We start from the raw sequence: 23,547 nt of genomic DNA on the forward strand, positions 1-23,547 counted from the left end.
GGCTCTGACAGCTGTATGGCATGATGTGGGCAACAACGTCACCTCCAAAGCATCCCCTCAATCCTACCACGGCTCTGCAGCTTTGGGGGCACTCTTCACTGGCTCCTGGAGAAGCCAGTGTCCCCTAAAAGAAACCTGTTCCTGTTTCCCTGAGACAGCCCGGCACCACTTTTTCTACTACTGACCACCTTGCCCGGCAGATCCTTCCCTGCTCTGATTGTACCAGACTGATCCCAGGGCAGAAAAGCTCCTTAAAAGAAGGCTCTGACCCTGGGGGAGACTGCTACAAAGGACTGTGGATCAAGGCCGGGGAATATGTGGCTTGTATCTGCTCTTAGAAGACATTTGTCACCATCTTCTCGGGGACACCTCTCTGCTTGAATGACCGCCGTGTGCTGGTTGATGTTCCTACCTCCAGTCGTGTGGTCAAAGGAAGGGCCGGTATCCGGAGAGGGCGTTGGTCCCTTGTGTCTTATCCAGTCAATGCTGCTGGACGGCTCCTGGACCCACTCACAGAAGTCGACATCAAATGTGCAGGAGAAGTTGCAGGCTGCTGGGGGAGCTGGATATGGTGCAGAAAGGAAAGCAGAGGTTTAAAAGTGAGAGTGGGCCAACCTTTCCCCAGTGTCCCACAGGGCACACCTGTATCCCTGGCATGATTACGGCCAGGTGAGGACAGCCAACCAGATGCACATAGGCAGCGTGCTGGTGTAAGCAGAGAGCAATCTGAGGACAGACGGCCAGTGGAGGAAGGTTGTTTTCTAGCCATCGCCTCCACCCCAGGCACTGCACAGTGTTCATTGCTCAAGGCTTCTTCCTTTCTCCCTCAGTTTCCTCCGAGTCCCCCAGGCTTCCTCTCTCTGCCTCTACTGGTGCTACCTTGCTGAGTCTCCTGGGAGGAGTGGGGCTCTCTCTTGGGCTCAATACTAGCAATCATTTCCCACAACTTTGAAGCCTTTCTAACTGATACTGGAAGAAGCACTTCAAGTCAGAGAGGCAGCAAGTCTGAAGTCTCTCATGATGTGCTGTGTGTTACCACAGCCCAGCGTCCCTCAGGAAATGCTTGCCTTCATACGGGCAAAAAGCTGCCGACACCACATGCTGGGCATGCTGCTTCAGGACTAAGGACAAGCAGTGCCCTTAAGAAGACACTGGGCACGACATCACAGGAAAAATGTTATGGCCATTCCAGACTGTCACTCTGCAAAACGCTATGCAAAACCAGCTGATTCACTGCAGTAGGGAGTAGGAAAGAATTCTCAAATCTCAGACACCAAAAAAAGGGAAACTGAGCGTGCCTTTGTGCAGTAGAAATGCAAGAGATAGTTAGTGGCAGCTCTTGAAAAGAATATAAACTGATTCCTCACCGCAGACCGTGCCAGAGCTCCAGTCTCCCAGAACAACCCCTGCCGCAGCACAGGCTTCAGCATAGGAACTCAGGTCACTGCACAGCTGCTCCGTGCTGCCACCCGTGCCACACTGGTCATAGACACAGCTCTCAAAGTACGCCTGGGGTGGCAGAACTGCGTGGCATGGCTGGAACGGGCCACCGGCTTGTGTGAGCACTTCACACTTCTTGTTAGCTGCCTCCTCCTCCAAGGGGGCGCAGGACACAGGCGGGAAGATGGTCGTGTTACACCTGCAGAGCAGACAGACAGCCCTGAGCTCTCAGCGGCCTGTGAACCTGAGCCACAACCGTTCCCCACAGGCGTGCCGTGCAAAACCTCAGTCTTTGCGGAGTCCACATCCCTCCCTACGACAAGGCACACACAGATGTCATCTGCAAGGGTCAGCAACGCGGCCCACAGTCACCGTTCCCTTCTGGGGCTTCACGGGGGTTCAGGAAAATGACAGAGGCAGCACTGACCATGGTAACTTGGGAAAACCACTGTGCTCACGGCCCAGCCTACCTCACTCTGGGGTCGGGAACGGTGAGATACAGTGCTTGCAATGGGATGCACGGCTCTACACAGGAGTAACTGAGGGACCCAGAGCACAGTGCCCACGGGGAGAGAGCACCGCTCACACCGTGGGTGGATGGAGCAGAGGGGGAAGATGCGAGGGCCGTATGCCTGCTGCCTGGGAGCCTTCATGCGCTCAAACACGCTTTCCCACAGCTGCCTCCTCTCCCCTTCCCCATGACAGCCCTTAGCAACCCTCCTCCCTTGGGCCACTCACAGCAAACCTCTGCCTGGCCTCTATGCAACAGAACAAGCACTCACTTCCACTCGTCATCCGGCACCATCCAGCTGGCTCCAAAGTCATTGAAGTCAGGCACAACGACCCCATCAGGTCGCCTGAAGTCATCTTCCTTGCTGCCCGTGTATGTCCCACACAACCCACACAGCTTGCCCTTGTGCTTCTCCGACACCCTCACCAGGAGCTCCTGGTCCCCGTTGAACTGTAGCTGCAGGCCCAGCTTGGTAGAGACTTGCACGTAGGAGCCACTCAGGGAAACGTTCACATTGGGCGTTGGAGAAGCAGGCAGGGTGGCCAGAGCACCATTGATCTGAAGAAGGAAGACAGAGGGAGAGAGAAGCATAAAGAGATGCCCCTCCAGTGACAAGTCACTGGTCTTTGCTGCAATGGTGATGCCAGGTGTCAGAGGAAGTGATGGCAAGAGAAACCTTGCCCAGGCCTACAAGAACAACAGCTGCTCTACTACCTACAGCACACCAAAAGCTGCGGGAAACCAGTTGGATGCCTGCCTCTGCGCCAGCACTCGTGTCTGCCTCGCTCAGAGACCTGCCGTGCCCTCGTGTGAGCATGCCTGCAGGCTCAGGGAACATTGAGCTCTTCTAGGGGATGGATACGCGGCTACGTAACGGTACTTCGGGTATCTGTGGATCCCAGGTCTAAAAATCAGGGGCTTACATAGACGTTCTTCTTCTTGCGCAGTGCAATGTGGAGGCCTTCCATGGACAGTGCCACAGAGTTCAGAGCCGTCCAGCTCGGGTTGCCCCGATGTTCGTTGCGAATGGTGATGCTGAAGCCAAGGGAGGAGTTGTCACAGGCCGTCACCACTGTGTAGTTGCAGGAGCCCTGGAAGTGGTGAAGCTTCCCATCGAACGTGTTGTAATGCGGGTCACCGTAGATGTGGCACACAGCCGTGCTGGCTGGGAAACAGCCCCGCTGGCCGTTCTGGACCTTGCAGACCTCCTCCTCACCACAGGACAATGCAGAGCAAACCATCTGGCCGCTGGCTTCACAGCGGCACCGGCGAGAGCAGTTCTCGCTCACAAAGGACTCGCCTTCCTGCAGGCAGAGAAACCCCGAGCACGTCAAGCACAGACGGAGATGCAAAGCAGTGCCATGGGAGGAGAGGGAGACAGGGCAGGGTTTTCACTCACGCTGTAGTAGTTGCCCTCAAAGAGGCAGCCACAGCGGGCCTCGGGCACACAGGTGTCACCGCTGAGGAGGAAGCCAGAGGCACACGCACAGCCCTCCATGCAGGGCTTGGAACAGTTCTGCGGGGCTTCTCGGTCAACGCAGGTGGCAGGACAGCCAGTCATGCAAGGGTCATAGTAGCTGTTGGCAGAGCACGGCAGGGCTGCAAAGGGAAGGGAACGTTAGGGCCAGCAAAGCCCACAAGGAAGGGAATACCTTCTGCCAAGGGAAAGACCAAAGAACTGGCCAGAGGTACAGGACACACGCACTGTGTCTGGCATCCCAAAGGTGGGTACTCACGGCAGAAGGTGGCATTCCTCCAGGGGAGCAGAGTCACACCAGCTGCCTGGCATGCGTCAGCATAGGCCTCCAGCGCACCACACAGCACCTCCTGCGCACCACTCATGGCACAAAGGTCGTAGGAGCAGGTCTCAAAGTAGCTCTGCGGGTTGATCACGGCGTGGCAGCTCTCAAAAACGCCTGGTCTGGCTGTCAGCATGCCACAGAACTGCTCGGACTCGTAGAGCTTCTCCTTGTCTGCAGGGCAGGGCTCTGTTGGTGGGGGCACGCCGCAGCTGGGGTCACTGTCACTGCTTGGGACCTGCCAGCTCTCCCCCAGCGCATTGGAGTCTGCGGCTTGCTGCCCGTTGGGCATCATGTAATCGTCCTCTCTCCGGTTGTTGAAGTTCCCGCACATGCCACACGTCAGGTTGAAGTAGCTGCTGGGCACCTTCACCTCCACCGAGTGGTCAGCGTCGTAGGACACGTGGAGGCTGAAGTCCGTCTCCAGGACAACGTAGCGGCCGCTACTGCTCACGGTGATGGCTCCTCCTGCTGCGCTCACCGGCAGGGTCCGGTACTCACCGTTCACCTAGGGCAGACACAATGCAATGCACCGTGGACTCCCTGGGGCCGTCAGCCCCATGGGGACTGGCTCCCTTCTCACACAGAAACTCCTGCTGCTTGCAGGTAAGACCCTGCCCAAAAAGATCAGCCTTGCCTTGCAGACCCACCGCGCACACGCCAGACCCACTCCCTTACCAGCACTCGGCTCCTCTCCTGCTTGAGTATGGTAATGCGCTCTCCGTACACATCGACCACGACTTCACGCACGTAGGACACTCGGGGGTTGCCACGATGCTCGTTCTTTGCCTCAACGTTGAAGTACGGCACGGAGGTGTTGGAGCACACTTTGGCCAGGGTGTACGTGCAGTTCCCCATGAAGTTGTGCGTCACCTTGTCAAAGGTGTTGTAGTGAGGGTCCCCGTGGACGTGACAGATGCCGTAGGAGTGTTCCAGGCACTCGGGTTTCCCATTCTGCACACCACAGAACTGGCCAGCAGGGCACGATGCACTGGAGCACTGGACTTTGCCTCCTCGCGTGGGACATGTGCACTTGGACGAGCAGGTGTTGTCCGTCCAGAACTCTGAGCCCACCGGGTAGTGCTGCCCGTTGTGCCAGCACCCACACTGCTGGCTGGGCACACACTGACTGTTGTAGAGAAGGTACCCGCTGTCGCATACACATCCCTCCACGCACGGCAACCCGCATGTAACAGGAGCCATGGGGTTAACACACGTAGCAGGGCAAGCTGCAGCACAGGGCTCGTAGTGGCTGTTGGCTGGGCACGTGATGGCTGCCAAGACAAAAGGAAAAGCAGTGAAATCATCAGTCATCCTACACCCGCAGTGCTCCCAAGGTAGGCCAGATTCACTGGGGGCTTTGGAAGGATGCAATCGCCCCACAGCTCCTCCCAGCTGCCCCAGTGGGATGCCTTCTACATAGAAAGAACCACACCGGCAATGTGACCAACAAAGGGTGCTCCCACACTCACAGCAGCTAACCAGCTCAGAAAATGGGGTGCTTTTCTGTTTCTGACTTACGGCAGAATGTTGCGTTCCTCCACACAGGGATCTGGACACCAAGCGCCTGGCAGGCATCTGCATAGGACTGCAAGCTGTTGCACAGCGCCTCGCGATCAAGCCCCAGCTCACACAGGTCATACAGGCACGTGTCGAAGTAACCGCTGGCACTCAGCACGGCATGGCACACCTCAAACGGGCCGCTGGTGTCCGTGAGGAGCCCACAGAAGTTGCTGCTGGCAATGACTTGCTTGTCCGTTTCAGTGCAGGCTGGCGGGGACTGCGTCCCAGCTGAGCAGCTATAGTGAGGCAGAGAGAACAGCCCCCGGGTTATCTGTGGGCTTCTCCTGGCAGCTCCACTCCACCCCTCCCCAGACCTGCTGGGGCACTACACTCACCTGCTGTCGTTAGACACCTGCCAGCTGTTACCTAGGCTGGTGGAGTCTGGCTCCTGCACCCCGTCAGGGTTCAGGAAGTCGTCTGCTGCCATCCCGTTGTAGTTGCCACACATGCCACAAACCTTCTGCCCAAAGGTGCTTGGAAGCGTCACCTCCACCCGATGGTTCCCATCAAACTTCACTCTCAAGCCAAAGTCTGTTGTCACCATGGTGTAGAACCCGCTGGACGAGACTTGCACGCCCACAGATGGGGTGCAGGGCAGCACCTCTGGCTCGCCGTTGACCTGGAAGGACAGAAACCCAGACAGGGTTGGAGCAATCCCTTTGGCACGGCTCTCCCCCGGCACAGCCCCGCCACTGCTCCCCTTTGTGCTTACCGTCACCACACCACCCTTCCCAAGCCTTATGCGCTGGCCGTACACATCAACGTCCACGTACTGGACGTAGGACACGCGAGTGTTCCCTCCTCGGTGTTCATTGGCAGCTTCCACGTTGAAGAAGGGCAGTGAGCTGTTGCTCTCGCACAGCTTGGAGAGGGTGTAGGTGCAGTTGCCCATAAAGTTGTGGATTTGCTTGTCAAATGTGTGGTAGTGAGGGTCTCCCTCCACCACACACGTTCCTGACAAAACAAGCACCAGAGAAACCCTTCAGTTAGGCACCTCCTTCCAGCGCTTCTCCCCTTTCTACAGTGCTAAAAGCACTGCGTCCCAACGACCGCTCTCCTCCATTCACCTGAGCCTGGCTGTGGTGTTGGTGTGGTTATTTCTGCCACAGGTGTGGTGGTGCCGGCGCCTGGTGTTGGGGTCACATCGCCTACAAAAGACACAGTGGCACATGCCAATCAACCCTCCTTGCCCACGCCCTGTTCAAGGCAGAAAATGCACTGACTGCCACTACAAGCAGGCTGCCTTTCCCCAGCCAGTGTCGCGTACCTGGACAGTATCCCTGTTCAATGGACAGATCATCCAGTGCTACGTCACTGCGGAAATCTTCCCCCCATTCTCCCTCGAGGACAAGCTAAGGGAAAGGTTGGTTTCCACCATTAGCTCCGGCCATACGCTCCGAGTGACATTGCACAGCACTCTTTGCATCAGATGGCAGTTAGAGCCCCTGTCCTTACCTGCAGGTTTCCTGCACTGTGCACTGTGACCTCTCCCAAGATCCATCTGTCCCCGTGGTTCCCAACGCTTTTCCAGACCTCCAGTAGCTCTCCGTCCTGAGCCACATACACCCGCAGGGCCATGGTTTCAGCCACTCCGTACATGTGATACCAGAAGCGGAAGCAGTGTGGTCCCGTTGAATTGCACACCGGGCTGACCAGCTGTGACACAAAGCCGGGGTAGGGATCGTTGCCATGCAGGTAGATGTAGTAGCCATCTGAAACAAAGCGCCAGCCATGCCGTCATGAGACATCAAACCTAGACAACACTCCCAGGGAACACCCCAGCGCAGTCTTGGGAGCATGTCCTGTGGCAGTTCGAGGCAGGGAAAAGGAGGCAAGAGCAACAGATTGTCCTTCACTAGCCACAGTTCCCTCAGCCCTAAGTCACTCTAATGAAACAGGCTCTCTGGGCTCTGACAGCTGTATGGCATGATGTGGGCAACAACGTCACCTCCAAAGCATCCCCTCAATCCTACCACGGCTCTGCAGCTTTGGGGGCACTCTTCACTGGCTCCTGGAGAAGCCAGTGTCCCCTAAAAGAAACCTGTTCCTGTTTCCCTGAGACAGCCCGGCACCACTTTTTCTACTACTGACCACCTTGCCCGGCAGATCCTTCCCTGCTCTGATTGTACCAGACTGATCCCAGGGCAGAAAAGCTCCTTAAAAGAAGGCTCTGACCCTGGGGGAGACTGCTACAAAGGACTGTGGATCAAGGCCGGGGAATATGTGGCTTGTATCTGCTCTTAGAAGACATTTGTCACCATCTTCTCGGGGACACCTCTCTGCTTGAATGACCGCCGTGTGCTGGTTGATGTTCCTACCTCCAGTCGTGTGGTCAAAGGAAGGGCCGGTATCCGGAGAGGGCGTTGGTCCCTTGTGTCTTATCCAGTCAATGCTGCTGGACGGCTCCTGGACCCACTCACAGAAGTCGACATCAAATGTGCAGGAGAAGTTGCAGGCTGCTGGGGGAGCTGGATATGGTGCAGAAAGGAAAGCAGAGGTTTAAAAGTGAGAGTGGGCCAACCTTTCCCCAGTGTCCCACAGGGCACACCTGTATCCCTGGCATGATTACGGCCAGGTGAGGACAGCCAACCAGATGCACATAGGCAGCGTGCTGGTGTAAGCAGAGAGCAATCTGAGGACAGACGGCCAGTGGAGGAAGGTTGTTTTCTAGCCATCGCCTCCACCCCAGGCACTGCACAGTGTTCATTGCTCAAGGCTTCTTCCTTTCTCCCTCAGTTTCCTCCGAGTCCCCCAGGCTTCCTCTCTCTGCCTCTACTGGTGCTACCTTGCTGAGTCTCCTGGGAGGAGTGGGGCTCTCTCTTGGGCTCAATACTAGCAATCATTTCCCACAACTTTGAAGCCTTTCTAACTGATACTGGAAGAAGCACTTCAAGTCAGAGAGGCAGCAAGTCTGAAGTCTCTCATGATGTGCTGTGTGTTACCACAGCCCAGCGTCCCTCAGGAAATGCTTGCCTTCATACGGGCAAAAAGCTGCCGACACCACATGCTGGGCATGCTGCTTCAGGACTAAGGACAAGCAGTGCCCTTAAGAAGACACTGGGCACGACATCACAGGAAAAATGTTATGGCCATTCCAGACTGTCACTCTGCAAAACGCTATGCAAAACCAGCTGATTCACTGCAGTAGGGAGTAGGAAAGAATTCTCAAATCTCAGACACCAAAAAAAGGGAAACTGAGCGTGCCTTTGTGCAGTAGAAATGCAAGAGATAGTTAGTGGCAGCTCTTGAAAAGAATATAAACTGATTCCTCACCGCAGACCGTGCCAGAGCTCCAGTCTCCCAGAACAACCCCTGCCGCAGCACAGGCTTCAGCATAGGAACTCAGGTCACTGCACAGCTGCTCCGTGCTGCCACCCGTGCCACACTGGTCATAGACACAGCTCTCAAAGTACGCCTGGGGTGGCAGAACTGCGTGGCATGGCTGGAACGGGCCACCGGCTTGTGTGAGCACTTCACACTTCTTGTTAGCTGCCTCCTCCTCCAAGGGGGAGCAGGACACAGGCGGGAAGATGGTCGTGTTACACCTGCAGAGCAGACAGACAGCCCTGAGCTCTCAGCGGCCTGTGAACCTGAGCCACAACCGTTCCCCACAGGCGTGCCGTGCAAAACCTCAGTCTTTGCGGAGTCCACATCCCTCCCTACGACAAGGCACACACAGATGTCATCTGCAAGGGTCAGCAACGCGGCCCACAGTCACCGTTCCCTTCTGGGGCTTCACGGGGGTTCAGGAAAATGACAGAGGCAGCACTGACCATGGTAACTTGGGAAAACCACTGTGCTCACGGCCCAGCCTACCTCACTCTGGGGTCGGGAACGGTGAGATACAGTGCTTGCAATGGGATGCACGGCTCTACACAGGAGTAACTGAGGGACCCAGAGCACAGTGCCCACGGGGAGAGAGCACCACTCACACCGTGGGTGGATGGAGCAGAGGGGGAAGATGCGAGGGCCGTATGCCTGCTGCCTGGGAGCCTTCATGCGCTCAAACACGCTTTCCCACAGCTGCCTCCTCTCCCCTTCCCCATGACAGCCCTTAGCAACCCTCCTCCCTTGGGCCACTCACAGCAAACCTCTGCCTGGCCTCTATGCAACAGAACAAGCACTCACTTCCACTCGTCATCCGGCACCATCCAGCTGGCTCCAAAGTCATTGAAGTCAGGCACAACGACCCCATCAGGTCGCCTGAAGTCATCTTCCTTGCTGCCCGTGTATGTCCCACACAACCCACACAGCTTGCCCTTGTGCTTCTCCGACACCCTCACCAGGAGCTCCTGGTCCCCGTTGAACTGTAGCTGCAGGCCCAGCTTGGTAGAGACTTGCACGTAGGAGCCACTCAGGGAAACGTTCACATTGGGCGTTGGAGAAGCAGGCAGGGTGGCCAGAGCACCATTGATCTGAAGAAGGAAGACAGAGGGAGAGAGAAGCATAAAGAGATGCCCCTCCAGTGACAAGTCACTGGTCTTTGCTGCAATGGTGATGCCAGGAGTCAGAGGAAGTGATGGCAAGAGAAACCTTGCCCAGGCCTACAAGAACAACAGCTGCTCTACTACCTACAGCACACCAAAAGCTGCGGGAAACCAGTTGGATGCCTGCCTCTGCGCCAGCACTCGTGTCTGCCTCGCTCAGAGACCTGCCGTGCCCTCGTGTGAGCATGCCTGCAGGCTCAGGGAACATTGAGCTCTTCTAGGGGATGGATACGCGGCTACGTAACGGTACTTTGGGTATCTGTGGATCCCAGGTCTAAAAATCAGGGGCTTACATAGACGTTCTTCTTCTTGCGCAGTGCAATGTGGAGGCCTTCCATGGACAGTGCCACAGAGTTCAGAGCCGTCCAGCTCGGGTTGCCCCGATGTTCGTTGCGAATGGTGATGCTGAAGCCAAGGGAGGAGTTGTCACAGGCCGTCACCACTGTGTAGTTGCAGGAGCCCTGGAAGTGGTGAAGCTTCCCATCGAACGTGTTGTAATGCGGGTCACCGTAGATGTGGCACACAGCCGTGCTGGCTGGGAAACAGCCCCGCTGGCCGTTCTGGACCTTGCAGACCTCCTCCTCACCACAGGACAATGCAGAGCAAACCATCTGGCCGCTGGCTTCACAGCGGCACCGGCGAGAGCAGTTCTCGCTCACAAAGGACTCGCCTTCCTGCAGGCAGAGAAACCCCGAGCACGTCAAGCACAGACGGAGATGCAAAGCAGTGCCATGGGAGGAGAGGGAGACAGGGCAGGGTTTTCACTCACGCTGTAGTAGTTGCCCTCAAAGAGGCAGCCACAGCGGGCCTCGGGCACACAGGTGTCACCGCTGAGGAGGAAGCCAGAGGCACACGCACAGCCCTCCATGCAGGGCTTGGAACAGTTCTGCGGGGCTTCTCGGTCAACGCAGGTGGCAGGACAGCCAGTCATGCAAGGGTCATAGTAGCTGTTGGCAGAGCACGGCAGGGCTGCAAAGGGAAGGGAACGTTAGGGCCAGCAAAGCCCACAAGGAAGGGAATACCTTCTGCCAAGGGAAAGACCAAAGAACTGGCCAGAGGTACAGGACACACGCACTGTGTCTGGCATCCCAAAGGTGGGTACTCACGGCAGAAGGTGGCATTCCTCCAGGGGAGCAGAGTCACACCAGCTGCCTGGCATGCGTCAGCATAGGCCTCCAGCGCACCACACAGCACCTCCTGCGCACCACTCATGGCACAAAGGTCGTAGGAGCAGGTCTCAAAGTAGCTCTGCGGGTTGATCACGGCGTGGCAGCTCTCAAAAACGCCTGGTCTGGCTGTCAGCATGCCACAGAACTGCTCAGACTCGTAGAGCTTCTCCTTGTCTGCAGGGCAGGGCTCTGTTGGTGGGGGCACGCCGCAGCTGGGGTCACTGTCACTGCTTGGGACCTGCCAGCTCTCCCCCAGCGCATTGGAGTCTGCGGCTTGCTGCCCGTTGGGCATCATGTAATCGTCCTCTCTCCGGTTGTTGAAGTTCCCGCACATGCCACACGTCAGGTTGAAGTAGCTGCTGGGCACCTTCACCTCCACCGAGTGGTCAGCGTCGTAGGACACGTGGAGGCTGAAGTCCGTCTCCAGGACAACGTAGCGGCCGCTACTGCTCACGGTGATGGCTCCTCCTGCTGCGCTCACCGGCAGGGTCCGGTACTCACCGTTCACCTAGGGCAGACACAACGCAATGCACCGTGGACTCCCTGGGGCCGTCAGCCCCATGGGGACTGGCTCCCTTCTCACACAGAAACTCCTGCTGCTTGCAGGTAAGACCCTGCCCAAAAAGATCAGCCTTGCCTTGCAGACCCACCGCGCACACGCCAGACCCACTCCCTTACCAGCACTCGGCTCCTCTCCTGCTTGAGTATGGTAATGCGCTCTCCGTACACATCGACCACGACTTCACGCACGTAGGACACTCGGGGGTTGCCACGATGCTCGTTCTTTGCCTCAACGTTGAAGTACGGCACGGAGGTGTTGGAGCACACTTTGGCCAGGGTGTACGTGCAGTTCCCCATGAAGTTGTGCGTCACCTTGTCAAAGGTGTTGTAGTGAGGGTCCCCGTGGACGTGACAGATGCCGTAGGAGTGTTCCAGGCACTCGGGTTTCCCATTCTGCACACCACAGAACTGGCCAGCAGGGCACGATGCACTGGAGCACTGGACTTTGCCTCCTCGCATGGGACATGTGCACTTGGACGAGCAGGTGTTGTCCGTCCAGAACTCTGAGCCCACCGGGTAGTGCTGCCCGTTGTGCCAGCACCCACACTGCTGGCTGGGCACACACTGACTGTTGTAGAGCAGGTACCCGCTGTCGCATACACATCCCTCCACGCACGGCAAGCTGCAGTTATATGGTGCCGTTGGGCTAACACACGTAGCAGGGCAAGCTGCAGCACAGGGCTCGTAGTGGCTGTTGGCTGGGCACGTGATGGCTGCCAAGACAAAAGGAAAAGCAGTGAAATCATCAGTCATCCTACACCCGCAGTGCTCCCAAGGTAGGCCAGATTCACTGGGGGCTTTGGAAGGATGCAATCGCCCCACAGCTCCTCCCAGCTGCCCCAGTGGGATGCCTTCTACATAGAAAGAACCACACCGGCAATGTGACCAACAAAGGGTGCTCCCACACTCACAGCAGCTAACCAGCTCAGAAAATGGGGTGCTTTTCTGTTTCTGACTTACGGCAGAATGTTGCGTTCCTCCACACAGGGATCTGGACACCAAGCGCCTGGCAGGCATCTGCATAGGACTGCAAGCTGTTGCACAGCGCCTCGCGATCAAGCCCCAGCTCACACAGGTCATACAGGCACGTGTCGAAGTAACCGCTGGCACTCAGCACGGCATGGCACACCTCAAACGGGCCGCTGGTGTCCGTGAGGAGCCCACAGAAGTTGCTGCTGGCAATGACTTGCTTGTCCGTTTCAGTGCAGGCTGGCGGGGACTGCGTCCCAGCTGAGCAGCTATAGTGAGGCAGAGAGAACAGCCCCCGGGTTATCTGTGGGCTTCTCCTGGCAGCTCCACTCCACCCCTCCCCAGACCTGCTGGGGCACTACACTCACCTGCTGTCGTTAGACACCTGCCAGCTGTTACCCAGGCTGGTGGAGTCTGGCTCCTGCACCCCGTCAGGGTTCAGGAAGTCGTCTGCTGCCATCCCGTTGTAGTTGCCACACATGCCACAAACCTTCTGCCCAAAGGTGCTTGGAAGCGTCACCTCCACCCGATGGTTCCCATCAAACTTCACTCTCAAGCCAAAGTCTGTTGTCACCATGGTGTAGAACCCGCTGGACGAGACTTGCACGCCCACAGATGGGGTGCAGGGCAGCACCTCTGGCTCGCCGTTGACCTGGAAGGACAGAAACCCAGACAGGGTTGGAGCAATCCCTTTGGCACGGCTCTCCCCCGGCACAGCCCCGCCACTGCTCCCCTTTGTGCTTACCGTCACCACGCCACCCTTCCCAAGCCTTATGCGCTGGCCGTACACATCAACGTCCACGTACTGGACGTAGGACACGCGAGTGTTCCCTCCTCGGTGTTCATTGGCAGCTTCCACGTTGAAGAAGGGCAGTGAGCTGTTGCTCTCGCACAGCTTGGAGAGGGTGTAGGTGCAGTTGCCCATAAAGTTGTGGATTTGCTTGTCAAATGTGTGGTAGTGAGGGTCTCCCTCCACCACACACGTTCCTGACAAAACAAGCACCAGAGAAACCCTTCAGTTAGGCACCTCCTTCCAGCGCTTCTCCCCTTTCTACAGTGCTAAAAGCACTGCGTCCCAACGACCGCTCTCCTCCATTCACCTGAGCCTGGCTGTGGTGTTGGTGTGGTTATTTCTGCCACAGGTGTGGTGGTGCCGGCGCCTGGTGTTGGGGTCACATCGCCTACAAAAGACACAGTGGCACATGCCAATCAACCCTCCTTGCCCACGCCCTGTTCAAGGCAGAAAATGCACTGACTGCCACTACAAGCAGGCTGCCTTTCCCCAGCCAGTGTCGCGTACCTGGACAGTATCCCTGTTCAATGGACAGATCATCCAGTGCTACGTCACTGCGGAAATCTTCCCCCCATTCTCCCTCGAGGACAAGCTAAGGGAAAGGTTGGTTTCCACCATTAGCTCCGGCCATACGCTCCGAGTGACATTGCACAGCACTCTTTGCATCAGATGGCAGTTAGAGCCCCTGTCCTTACCTGCAGGTTTCCTGCACTGTGCACTGTGACCTCTCCCAAGATCCATCTGTCCCCGTGGTTCCCAACGCTTTTCCAGACCTCCAGTAGCTCTCCGTCCTGAGCCACATACACCCGCAGGGCCATGGTTTCAGCCACTCCGTACATGTGATACCAGAAGCGGAAGCAGTGTGGTCCCGTTGAATTGCACACCGGGCTGACCAGCTGTGACACAAAGCCGGGGTAGGGATCGTTGCCATGCAGGTAGATGTAGTAGCCATCTGAAACAAAGCGCCAGCCATGCCGTCATGAGACATCAAACCTAGACAACACTCCCAGGGAACACCCCAGCGCAGTCTTGGGAGCATGTCCTGTGGCAGTTCGAGGCAGGGAAAAGGAGGCAAGAGCAACAGATTGTCCTTCACTAGCCACAGTTCCCTCAGCCCTAAGTCACTCTAATGAAACAGGCTCTCTGGGCTCTGACAGCTGTATGGCATGATGTGGGCAACAACGTCACCTCCAAAGCATCCCCTCAATCCTACCACGGCTCTGCAGCTTTGGGGGCACTCTTCACTGGCTCCTGGAGAAGCCAGTGTCCCCTAAAAGAAACCTGTTCCTGTTTCCCTGAGACAGCCCGGCACCACTTTTTCTACTACTGACCACCTTGCCCGGCAGATCCTTCCCTGCTCTGATTGTACCAGACTGATCCCAGGGCAGAAAAGCTCCTTAAAAGAAGGCTCTGACCCTGGGGGAGACTGCTACAAAGGACTGTGGATCAAGGCCGGGGAATATGTGGCTTGTATCTGCTCTTAGAAGACATTTGTCACCATCTTCTCGGGGACACCTCTCTGCTTGAATGACCGCCGTGTGCTGGTTGATGTTCCTACCTCCAGTCGTGTGGTCAAAGGAAGGGCCGGTATCCGGAGAGGGCGTTGGTCCCTTGTGTCTTATCCAGTCAATGCTGCTGGACGGCTCCTGGACCCACTCACAGAAGTCGACATCAAATGTGCAGGAGAAGTTGCAGGCTGCTGGGGGAGCTGGATATGGTGCAGAAAGGAAAGCAGAGGTTTAAAAGTGAGAGTGGGCCAACCTTTCCCCAGTGTCCCACAGGGCACACCTGTATCCCTGGCATGATTACGGCCAGGTGAGGACAGCCAACCAGATGCACATAGGCAGCGTGCTGGTGTAAGCAGAGAGCAATCTGAGGACAGACGGCCAGTGGAGGAAGGTTGTTTTCTAGCCATCGCCTCCACCCCAGGCACTGCACAGTGTTCATTGCTCAAGGCTTCTTCCTTTCTCCCTCAGTTTCCTCCGAGTCCCCCAGGCTTCCTCTCTCTGCCTCTACTGGTGCTACCTTGCTGAGTCTCCTGGGAGGAGTGGGGCTCTCTCTTGGGCTCAATACTAGCAATCATTTCCCACAACTTTGAAGCCTTTCTAACTGATACTGGAAGAAGCACTTCAAGTCAGAGAGGCAGCAAGTCTGAAGTCTCTCATGATGTGCTGTGTGTTACCACAGCCCAGCGTCCCTCAGGAAATGCTTGCCTTCATACGGGCAAAAAGCTGCCGACACCACATGCTGGGCATGCTGCTTCAGGACTAAGGACAAGCAGTGCCCTTAAGAAGACACTGGGCACGACATCACAGGAAAAATGTTATGGCCATTCCAGACTGTCACTCTGCAAAACGCTATGCAAAACCAGCTGATTCACTGCAGTAGGGAGTAGGAAAGAATTCTCAAATCTCAGACACCAAAAAAAGGGAAACTGAGCGTGCCTTTGTGCAGTAGAAATGCAAGAGATAGTTAGTGGCAGCTCTTGAAAAGAATATAAACTGATTCCTCACCGCAGACCGTGCCAGAGCTCCAGTCTCCCAGAACAACCCCTGCCGCAGCACAGGCTTCAGCATAGGAACTCAGGTCACTGCACAGCTGCTCCGTGCTGCCACCCGTGCCACACTGGTCATAGACACAGCTCTCAAAGTACGCCTGGGGTGGCAGAACTGCGTGGCATGGCTGGAACGGGCCACCGGCTTGTGTGAGCACTTCACACTTCTTGTTAGCTGCCTCCTCCTCCAAGGGGGAGCAGGACACAGGCGGGAAGATGGTCGTGTTACACCTGCAGAGCAGACAGACAGCCCTGAGCTCTCAGCGGCCTGTGAACCTGAGCCACAACCGTTCCCCACAGGCGTGCCGTGCAAAACCTCAGTCTTTGCGGAGTCCACATCCCTCCCTACGACAAGGCACACACAGATGTCATCTGCAAGGGTCAGCAACGCGGCCCACAGTCACCGTTCCCTTCTGGGGCTTCACGGGGGTTCAGGAAAATGACAGAGGCAGCACTGACCATGGTAACTTGGGAAAACCACTGTGCTCACGGCCCAGCCTACCTCACTCTGGGGTCGGGAACGGTGAGATACAGTGCTTGCAATGGGATGCACGGCTCTACACAGGAGTAACTGAGGGACCCAGAGCACAGTGCCCACGGGGAGAGAGCACCGCTCACACCGTGGGTGGATGGAGCAGAGGGGGAAGATGCGAGGGCCGTATGCCTGCTGCCTGGGAGCCTTCATGCGCTCAAACACGCTTTCCCACAGCTGCCTCCTCTCCCCTTCCCCATGACAGCCCTTAGCAACCCTCCTCCCTTGGGCCACTCACAGCAAACCTCTGCCTGGCCTCTATGCAACAGAACAAGCACTCACTTCCACTCGTCATCCGGCACCATCCAGCTGGCTCCAAAGTCATTGAAGTCAGGCACAACGACCCCATCAGGTCGCCTGAAGTCATCTTCCTTGCTGCCCGTGTATGTCCCACACAACCCACACAGCTTGCCCTTGTGCTTCTCCGACACCCTCACCAGGAGCTCCTGGTCCCCGTTGAACTGTAGCTGCAGGCCCAGCTTGGTAGAGACTTGCACGTAGGAGCCACTCAGGGAAACGTTCACATTGGGCGTTGGAGAAGCAGGCAGGGTGGCCAGAGCACCATTGATCTGAAGAAGGAAGACAGAGGGAGAGAGAAGCATAAAGAGATGCCCCTCCAGTGACAAGTCACTGGTCTTTGCTGCAATGGTGATGCCAGGAGTCAGAGGAAGTGATGGCAAGAGAAACCTTGCCCAGGCCTACAAGAACAACAGCTGCTCTACTACCTACAGCACACCAAAAGCTGCGGGAAACCAGTTGGATGCCTGCCTCTGCGCCAGCACTCGTGTCTGCCTCGCTCAGAGACCTGCCGTGCCCTCGTGTGAGCATGCCTGCAGGCTCAGGGAACATTGAGCTCTTCTAGGGGATGGATACGCGGCTACGTAACGGTACTTTGGGTATCTGTGGATCCCAGGTCTAAAAATCAGGGGCTTACATAGACGTTCTTCTTCTTGCGCAGTGCAATGTGGAGGCCTTCCATGGACAGTGCCACAGAGTTCAGAGCCGTCCAGCTCGGGTTGCCCCGATGTTCGTTGCGAATGGTGATGCTGAAGCCAAGGGAGGAGTTGTCACAGGCCGTCACCACTGTGTAGTTGCAGGAGCCCTGGAAGTGGTGAAGCTTCCCATCGAACGTGTTGTAATGCGGGTCACCGTAGATGTGGCACACAGCCGTGCTGGCTGGGAAACAGCCCCGCTGGCCGTTCTGGACCTTGCAGACCTCCTCCTCACCACAGGACAATGCAGAGCAAACCATCTGGCCGCTGGCTTCACAGCGGCACCGGCGAGAGCAGTTCTCGCTCACAAAGGACTCGCCTTCCTGCAGGCAGAGAAACCCCGAGCACGTCAAGCACAGACGGAGATGCAAAGCAGTGCCATGGGAGGAGAGGGAGACAGGGCAGGGTTTTCACTCACGCTGTAGTAGTTGCCCTCAAAGAGGCAGCCACAGCGGGCCTCGGGCACACAGGTGTCACCGCTGAGGAGGAAGCCAGAGGCACACGCACAGCCCTCCATGCAGGGCTTGGAACAGTTCTGCGGGGCTTCTCGGTCAACGCAGGTGGCAGGACAGCCAGTCATGCAAGGGTCATAGTAGCTGTTGGCAGAGCACGGCAGGGCTGCAAAGGGAAGGGAACGTTAGGGCCAGCAAAGCCCACAAGGAAGGGAATACCTTCTGCCAAGGGAAAGACCAAAGAACTGGCCAGAGGTACAGGACACACGCACTGTGTCTGGCATCCCAAAGGTGGGTACTCACGGCAGAAGGTGGCATTCCTCCAGGGGAGCAGAGTCACACCAGCTGCCTGGCATGCGTCAGCATAGGCCTCCAGCGCACCACACAGCACCTCCTGCGCACCACTCATGGCACAAAGGTCGTAGGAGCAGGTCTCAAAGTAGCTCTGCGGGTTGATCACGGCGTGGCAGCTCTCAAAAACGCCTGGTCTGGCTGTCAGCATGCCACAGAACTGCTCGGACTCGTAGAGCTTCTCCTTGTCTGCAGGGCAGGGCTCTGTTGGTGGGGGCACGCCGCAGCTGGGGTCACTGTCACTGCTTGGGACCTGCCAGCTCTCCCCCAGCGCATTGGAGTCTGCGGCTTGCTGCCCGTTGGGCATCATGTAATCGTCCTCTCTCCGGTTGTTGAAGTTCCCGCACATGCCACACGTCAGGTTGAAGTAGCTGCTGGGCACCTTCACCTCCACCGAGTGGTCAGCGTCGTAGGACACGTGGAGGCTGAAGTCCGTCTCCAGGACAACGTAGCGGCCGCTACTGCTCACGGTGATGGCTCCTCCTGCTGCGCTCACCGGCAGGGTCCGGTACTCACCGTTCACCTAGGGCAGACACAATGCAATGCACCGTGGACTCCCTGGGGCCGTCAGCCCCATGGGGACTGGCTCCCTTCTCACACAGAAACTCCTGCTGCTTGCAGGTAAGACCCTGCCCAAAAAGATCAGCCTTGCCTTGCAGACCCACCGCGCACACGCCAGACCCACTCCCTTACCAGCACTCGGCTCCTCTCCTGCTTGAGTATGGTAATGCGCTCTCCGTACACATCGACCACGACTTCACGCACGTAGGACACTCGGGGGTTGCCACGATGCTCGTTCTTTGCCTCAACGTTGAAGTACGGCACGGAGGTGTTGGAGCACACTTTGGCCAGGGTGTACGTGCAGTTCCCCATGAAGTTGTGCGTCACCTTGTCAAAGGTGTTGTAGTGAGGGTCCCCGTGGACGTGACAGATGCCGTAGGAGTGTTCCAGGCACTCGGGTTTCCCATTCTGCACACCACAGAACTGGCCAGCAGGGCACGATGCACTGGAGCACTGGACTTTGCCTCCTCGCGTGGGACATGTGCACTTGGACGAGCAGGTGTTGTCCGTCCAGAACTCTGAGCCCACCGGGTAGTGCTGCCCGTTGTGCCAGCACCCACACTGCTGGCTGGGCACACACTGACTGTTGTAGAGAAGGTACCCGCTGTCGCATACACATCCCTCCACGCACGGCAACCCGCATGTAACAGGAGCCATGGGGTTAACACACGTAGCAGGGCAAGCTGCAGCACAGGGCTCGTAGTGGCTGTTGGCTGGGCACGTGATGGCTGCCAAGACAAAAGGAAAAGCAGTGAAATCATCAGTCATCCTACACCCGCAGTGCTCCCAAGGTAGGCCAGATTCACTGGGGGCTTTGGAAGGATGCAATCGCCCCACAGCTCCTCCCAGCTGCCCCAGTGGGATGCCTTCTACATAGAAAGAACCACACCGGCAATGTGACCAACAAAGGGTGCTCCCACACTCACAGCAGCTAACCAGCTCAGAAAATGGGGTGCTTTTCTGTTTCTGACTTACGGCAGAATGTTGCGTTCCTCCACACAGGGATCTGGACACCAAGCGCCTGGCAGGCATCTGCATAGGACTGCAAGCTGTTGCACAGCGCCTCGCGATCAAGCCCCAGCTCACACAGGTCATACAGGCACGTGTCGAAGTAACCGCTGGCACTCAGCACGGCATGGCACACCTCAAACGGGCCGCTGGTGTCCGTGAGGAGCCCACAGAAGTTGCTGCTGGCAATGACTTGCTTGTCCGTTTCAGTGCAGGCTGGCGGGGACTGCGTCCCAGCTGAGCAGCTATAGTGAGGCAGAGAGAACAGCCCCCGGGTTATCTGTGGGCTTCTCCTGGCAGCTCCACTCCACCCCTCCCCAGACCTGCTGGGGCACTACACTCACCTGCTGTCGTTAGACACCTGCCAGCTGTTACCCAGGCTGGTGGAGTCTGGCTCCTGCACCCCGTCAGGGTTCAGGAAGTCGTCTGCTGCCATCCCGTTGTAGTTGCCACACATGCCACAAACCTTCTGCCCAAAGGTGCTTGGAAGCGTCACCTCCACCCGATGGTTCCCATCAAACTTCACTCTCAAGCCAAAGTCTGTTGTCACCATGGTGTAGAACCCGCTGGACGAGACTTGCACGCCCACAGATGGGGTGCAGGGCAGCACCTCTGGCTCGCCGTTGACCTGGAAGGACAGAAACCCAGACAGGGTTGGAGCAATCCCTTTGGCACGGCTCTCCCCCGGCACAGCCCCGCCACTGCTCCCCTTTGTGCTTACCGTCACCACGCCACCCTTCCCAAGCCTTATGCGCTGGCCGTACACATCAACGTCCACGTACTGGACGTAGGACACGCGAGTGTTCCCTCCTCGGTGTTCATTGGCAGCTTCCACGTTGAAGAAGGGCAGTGAGCTGTTGCTCTCGCACAGCTTGGAGAGGGTGTAGGTGCAGTTGCCCATAAAGTTGTGGATTTGCTTGTCAAATGTGTGGTAGTGAGGGTCTCCCTCCACCACACACGTTCCTGACAAAACAAGCACCAGAGAAACCCTTCAGTTAGGCACCTCCTTCCAGCGCTTCTCCCCTTTCTACAGTGCTAAAAGCACTGCGTCCCAACGACCGCTCTCCTCCATTCACCTGAGCCTGGCTGTGGTGTTGGTGTGGTTATTTCTGCCACAGGTGTGGTGGTGCCGGCGCCTGGTGTTGGGGTCACATCGCCTACAAAAGACACAGTGGCACATGCCAATCAACCCTCCTTGCCCACGCCCTGTTCAAGGCAGAAAATGCACTGACTGCCACTACAAGCAGGCTGCCTTTCCCCAGCCAGTGTCGCGTACCTGGACAGTATCCCTGTTCAATGGACAGATCATCCAGTGCTACGTCACTGCGGAAATCTTCCCCCCATTCTCCCTCGAGGACAAGCTAAGGGAAAGGTTGGTTTCCACCATTAGCTCCGGCCATACGCTCCGAGTGACATTGCACAGCACTCTTTGCATCAGATGGCAGTTAGAGCCCCTGTCCTTACCTGCAGGTTTCCTGCACTGTGCACTGTGACCTCTCCCAAGATCCATCTGTCCCCGTGGTTCCCAACGCTTTTCCAGACCTCCAGTAGCTCTCCGTCCTGAGCCACATACACCCGCAGGGCCATGGTTTCAGCCACTCCGTACATGTGATACCAGAAGCGGAAGCAGTGTGGTCCCGTTGAATTGCACACCGGGCTGACCAGCTGTGACACAAAGCCGGGGTAGGGATCGTTGCCATGCAGGTAGATGTAGTAGCCATCTGAAACAAAGCGCCAGCCATGCCGTCATGAGACATCAAACCTAGACAACACTCCCAGGGAACACCCCAGCGCAGTCTTGGGAGCATGTCCTGTGGCAGTTCGAGGCAGGGAAAAGGAGGCAAGAGCAACAGATTGTCCTTCACTAGCCACAGTTCCCTCAGCCCTAAGTCACTCTAATGAAACAGGCTCTCTGGGCTCTGACAGCTGTATGGCATGATGTGGGCAACAACGTCACCTCCAAAGCATCCCCTCAATCCTACCACGGCTCTGCAGCTTTGGGGGCACTCTTCACTGGCTCCTGGAGAAGCCAGTGTCCCCTAAAAGAAACCTGTTCCTGTTTCCCTGAGACAGCCCGGCACCACTTTTTCTACTACTGACCACCTTGCCCGGCAGATCCTTCCCTGCTCTGATTGTACCAGACTGATCCCAGGGCAGAAAAGCTCCTTAAAAGAAGGCTCTGACCCTGGGGGAGACTGCTACAAAGGACTGTGGATCAAGGCCGGGGAATATGTGGCTTGTATCTGCTCTTAGAAGACATTTGTCACCATCTTCTCGGGGACACCTCTCTGCTTGAATGACCGCCGTGTGCTGGTTGATGTTCCTACCTCCAGTCGTGTGGTCAAAGGAAGGGCCGGTATCCGGAGAGGGCGTTGGTCCCTTGTGTCTTATCCAGTCAATGCTGCTGGACGGCTCCTGGACCCACTCACAGAAGTCGACATCAAATGTGCAGGAGAAGTTGCAGGCTGCTGGGGGAGCTGGATATGGTGCAGAAAGGAAAGCAGAGGTTTAAAAGTGAGAGTGGGCCAACCTTTCCCCAGTGTCCCACAGGGCACACCTGTATCCCTGGCATGATTACGGCCAGGTGAGGACAGCCAACCAGATGCACATAGGCAGCGTGCTGGTGTAAGCAGAGAGCAATCTGAGGACAGACGGCCAGTGGAGGAAGGTTGTTTTCTAGCCATCGCCTCCACCCCAGGCACTGCACAGTGTTCATTGCTCAAGGCTTCTTCCTTTCTCCCTCAGTTTCCTCCGAGTCCCCCAGGCTTCCTCTCTCTGCCTCTACTGGTGCTACCTTGCTGAGTCTCCTGGGAGGAGTGGGGCTCTCTCTTGGGCTCAATACTAGCAATCATTTCCCACAACTTTGAAGCCTTTCTAACTGATACTGGAAGAAGCACTTCAAGTCAGAGAGGCAGCAAGTCTGAAGTCTCTCATGATGTGCTGTGTGTTACCACAGCCCAGCGTCCCTCAGGAAATGCTTGCCTTCATACGGGCAAAAAGCTGCCGACACCACATGCTGGGCATGCTGCTTCAGGACTAAGGACAAGCAGTGCCCTTAAGAAGACACTGGGCACGACATCACAGGAAAAATGTTATGGCCATTCCAGACTGTCACTCTGCAAAACGCTATGCAAAACCAGCTGATTCACTGCAGTAGGGAGTAGGAAAGAATTCTCAAATCTCAGACACCAAAAAAAGGGAAACTGAGCGTGCCTTTGTGCAGTAGAAATGCAAGAGATAGTTAGTGGCAGCTCTTGAAAAGAATATAAACTGATTCCTCACCGCAGACCGTGCCAGAGCTCCAGTCTCCCAGAACAACCCCTGCCGCAGCACAGGCTTCAGCATAGGAACTCAGGTCACTGCACAGCTGCTCCGTGCTGCCACCCGTGCCACACTGGTCATAGACACAGCTCTCAAAGTACGCCTGGGGTGGCAGAACTGCGTGGCATGGCTGGAACGGGCCACCGGCTTGTGTGAGCACTTCACACTTCTTGTTAGCTGCCTCCTCCTCCAAGGGGGAGCAGGACACAGGCGGGAAGATGGTCGTGTTACACCTGCAGAGCAGACAGACAGCCCTGAGCTCTCAGCGGCCTGTGAACCTGAGCCACAACCGTTCCCCACAGGCGTGCCGTGCAAAACCTCAGTCTTTGCGGAGTCCACATCCCTCCCTACGACAAGGCACACACAGATGTCATCTGCAAGGGTCAGCAACGCGGCCCACAGTCACTGTTCCCTTCTGGGGCTTCACGGGGGTTCAGGAAAATGACAGAGGCAGCACTGACCATGGTAACTTGGGAAAACCACT

The 23,547-nt window shown here is 56.8% G+C and overlaps 1 protein-coding gene across 50 annotated transcripts in view; it reads right to left on the reverse strand.

The window, feature by feature from the left end:
- FCGBP (Fc fragment of IgG binding protein) overlaps positions 1-23,547 on the reverse strand; it is a 90,803-nt gene that overhangs the window by 30,481 nt on the left and 36,775 nt on the right. For all 50 annotated transcript variants that reach the window (XM_040705797.2, XM_040705786.2, XM_040705749.2 and 47 more), the window contains exons 54-94: positions 23,025-23,296; positions 22,070-22,219; positions 21,207-21,463; positions 21,019-21,103; positions 20,819-20,899; positions 20,464-20,705; positions 20,087-20,370; positions 19,710-19,987; positions 18,867-19,462; positions 18,126-18,696; positions 17,789-17,988; positions 17,313-17,693; positions 16,661-16,947; positions 15,806-16,077; positions 14,851-15,000; positions 13,988-14,244; positions 13,800-13,884; positions 13,600-13,680; positions 13,245-13,486; positions 12,868-13,151; positions 12,491-12,768; positions 11,648-12,243; positions 10,907-11,477; positions 10,570-10,769; positions 10,094-10,474; positions 9,442-9,728; positions 8,587-8,858; positions 7,632-7,781; positions 6,769-7,025; positions 6,581-6,665; positions 6,381-6,461; positions 6,026-6,267; positions 5,649-5,932; positions 5,272-5,549; positions 4,429-5,024; positions 3,688-4,258; positions 3,351-3,550; positions 2,875-3,255; positions 2,223-2,509; positions 1,368-1,639; positions 413-562 (exon numbers count right to left, since the gene is read on the reverse strand). In XM_040705797.2, coding sequence (XP_040561731.1) covers positions 413-562; positions 1,368-1,639; positions 2,223-2,509; positions 2,875-3,255; positions 3,351-3,550; positions 3,688-4,258; positions 4,429-5,024; positions 5,272-5,549; positions 5,649-5,932; positions 6,026-6,267; positions 6,381-6,461; positions 6,581-6,665; positions 6,769-7,025; positions 7,632-7,781; positions 8,587-8,858; positions 9,442-9,728; positions 10,094-10,474; positions 10,570-10,769; positions 10,907-11,477; positions 11,648-12,243; positions 12,491-12,768; positions 12,868-13,151; positions 13,245-13,486; positions 13,600-13,680; positions 13,800-13,884; positions 13,988-14,244; positions 14,851-15,000; positions 15,806-16,077; positions 16,661-16,947; positions 17,313-17,693; positions 17,789-17,988; positions 18,126-18,696; positions 18,867-19,462; positions 19,710-19,987; positions 20,087-20,370; positions 20,464-20,705; positions 20,819-20,899; positions 21,019-21,103; positions 21,207-21,463; positions 22,070-22,219; positions 23,025-23,296 — 11,474 coding nt within the window. The remainder of the gene's footprint in view (positions 1-412; positions 563-1,367; positions 1,640-2,222; positions 2,510-2,874; positions 3,256-3,350; positions 3,551-3,687; positions 4,259-4,428; positions 5,025-5,271; positions 5,550-5,648; positions 5,933-6,025; positions 6,268-6,380; positions 6,462-6,580; positions 6,666-6,768; positions 7,026-7,631; positions 7,782-8,586; positions 8,859-9,441; positions 9,729-10,093; positions 10,475-10,569; positions 10,770-10,906; positions 11,478-11,647; positions 12,244-12,490; positions 12,769-12,867; positions 13,152-13,244; positions 13,487-13,599; positions 13,681-13,799; positions 13,885-13,987; positions 14,245-14,850; positions 15,001-15,805; positions 16,078-16,660; positions 16,948-17,312; positions 17,694-17,788; positions 17,989-18,125; positions 18,697-18,866; positions 19,463-19,709; positions 19,988-20,086; positions 20,371-20,463; positions 20,706-20,818; positions 20,900-21,018; positions 21,104-21,206; positions 21,464-22,069; positions 22,220-23,024; positions 23,297-23,547) is intronic.

The sequence above is a fragment of the Gallus gallus genome, chromosome 9 (genome assembly GCF_016699485.2).
Source record: "Gallus gallus isolate bGalGal1 chromosome 9, bGalGal1.mat.broiler.GRCg7b, whole genome shotgun sequence".
Lineage (NCBI taxonomy): Eukaryota > Metazoa > Chordata > Aves > Galliformes > Phasianidae > Gallus > Gallus gallus.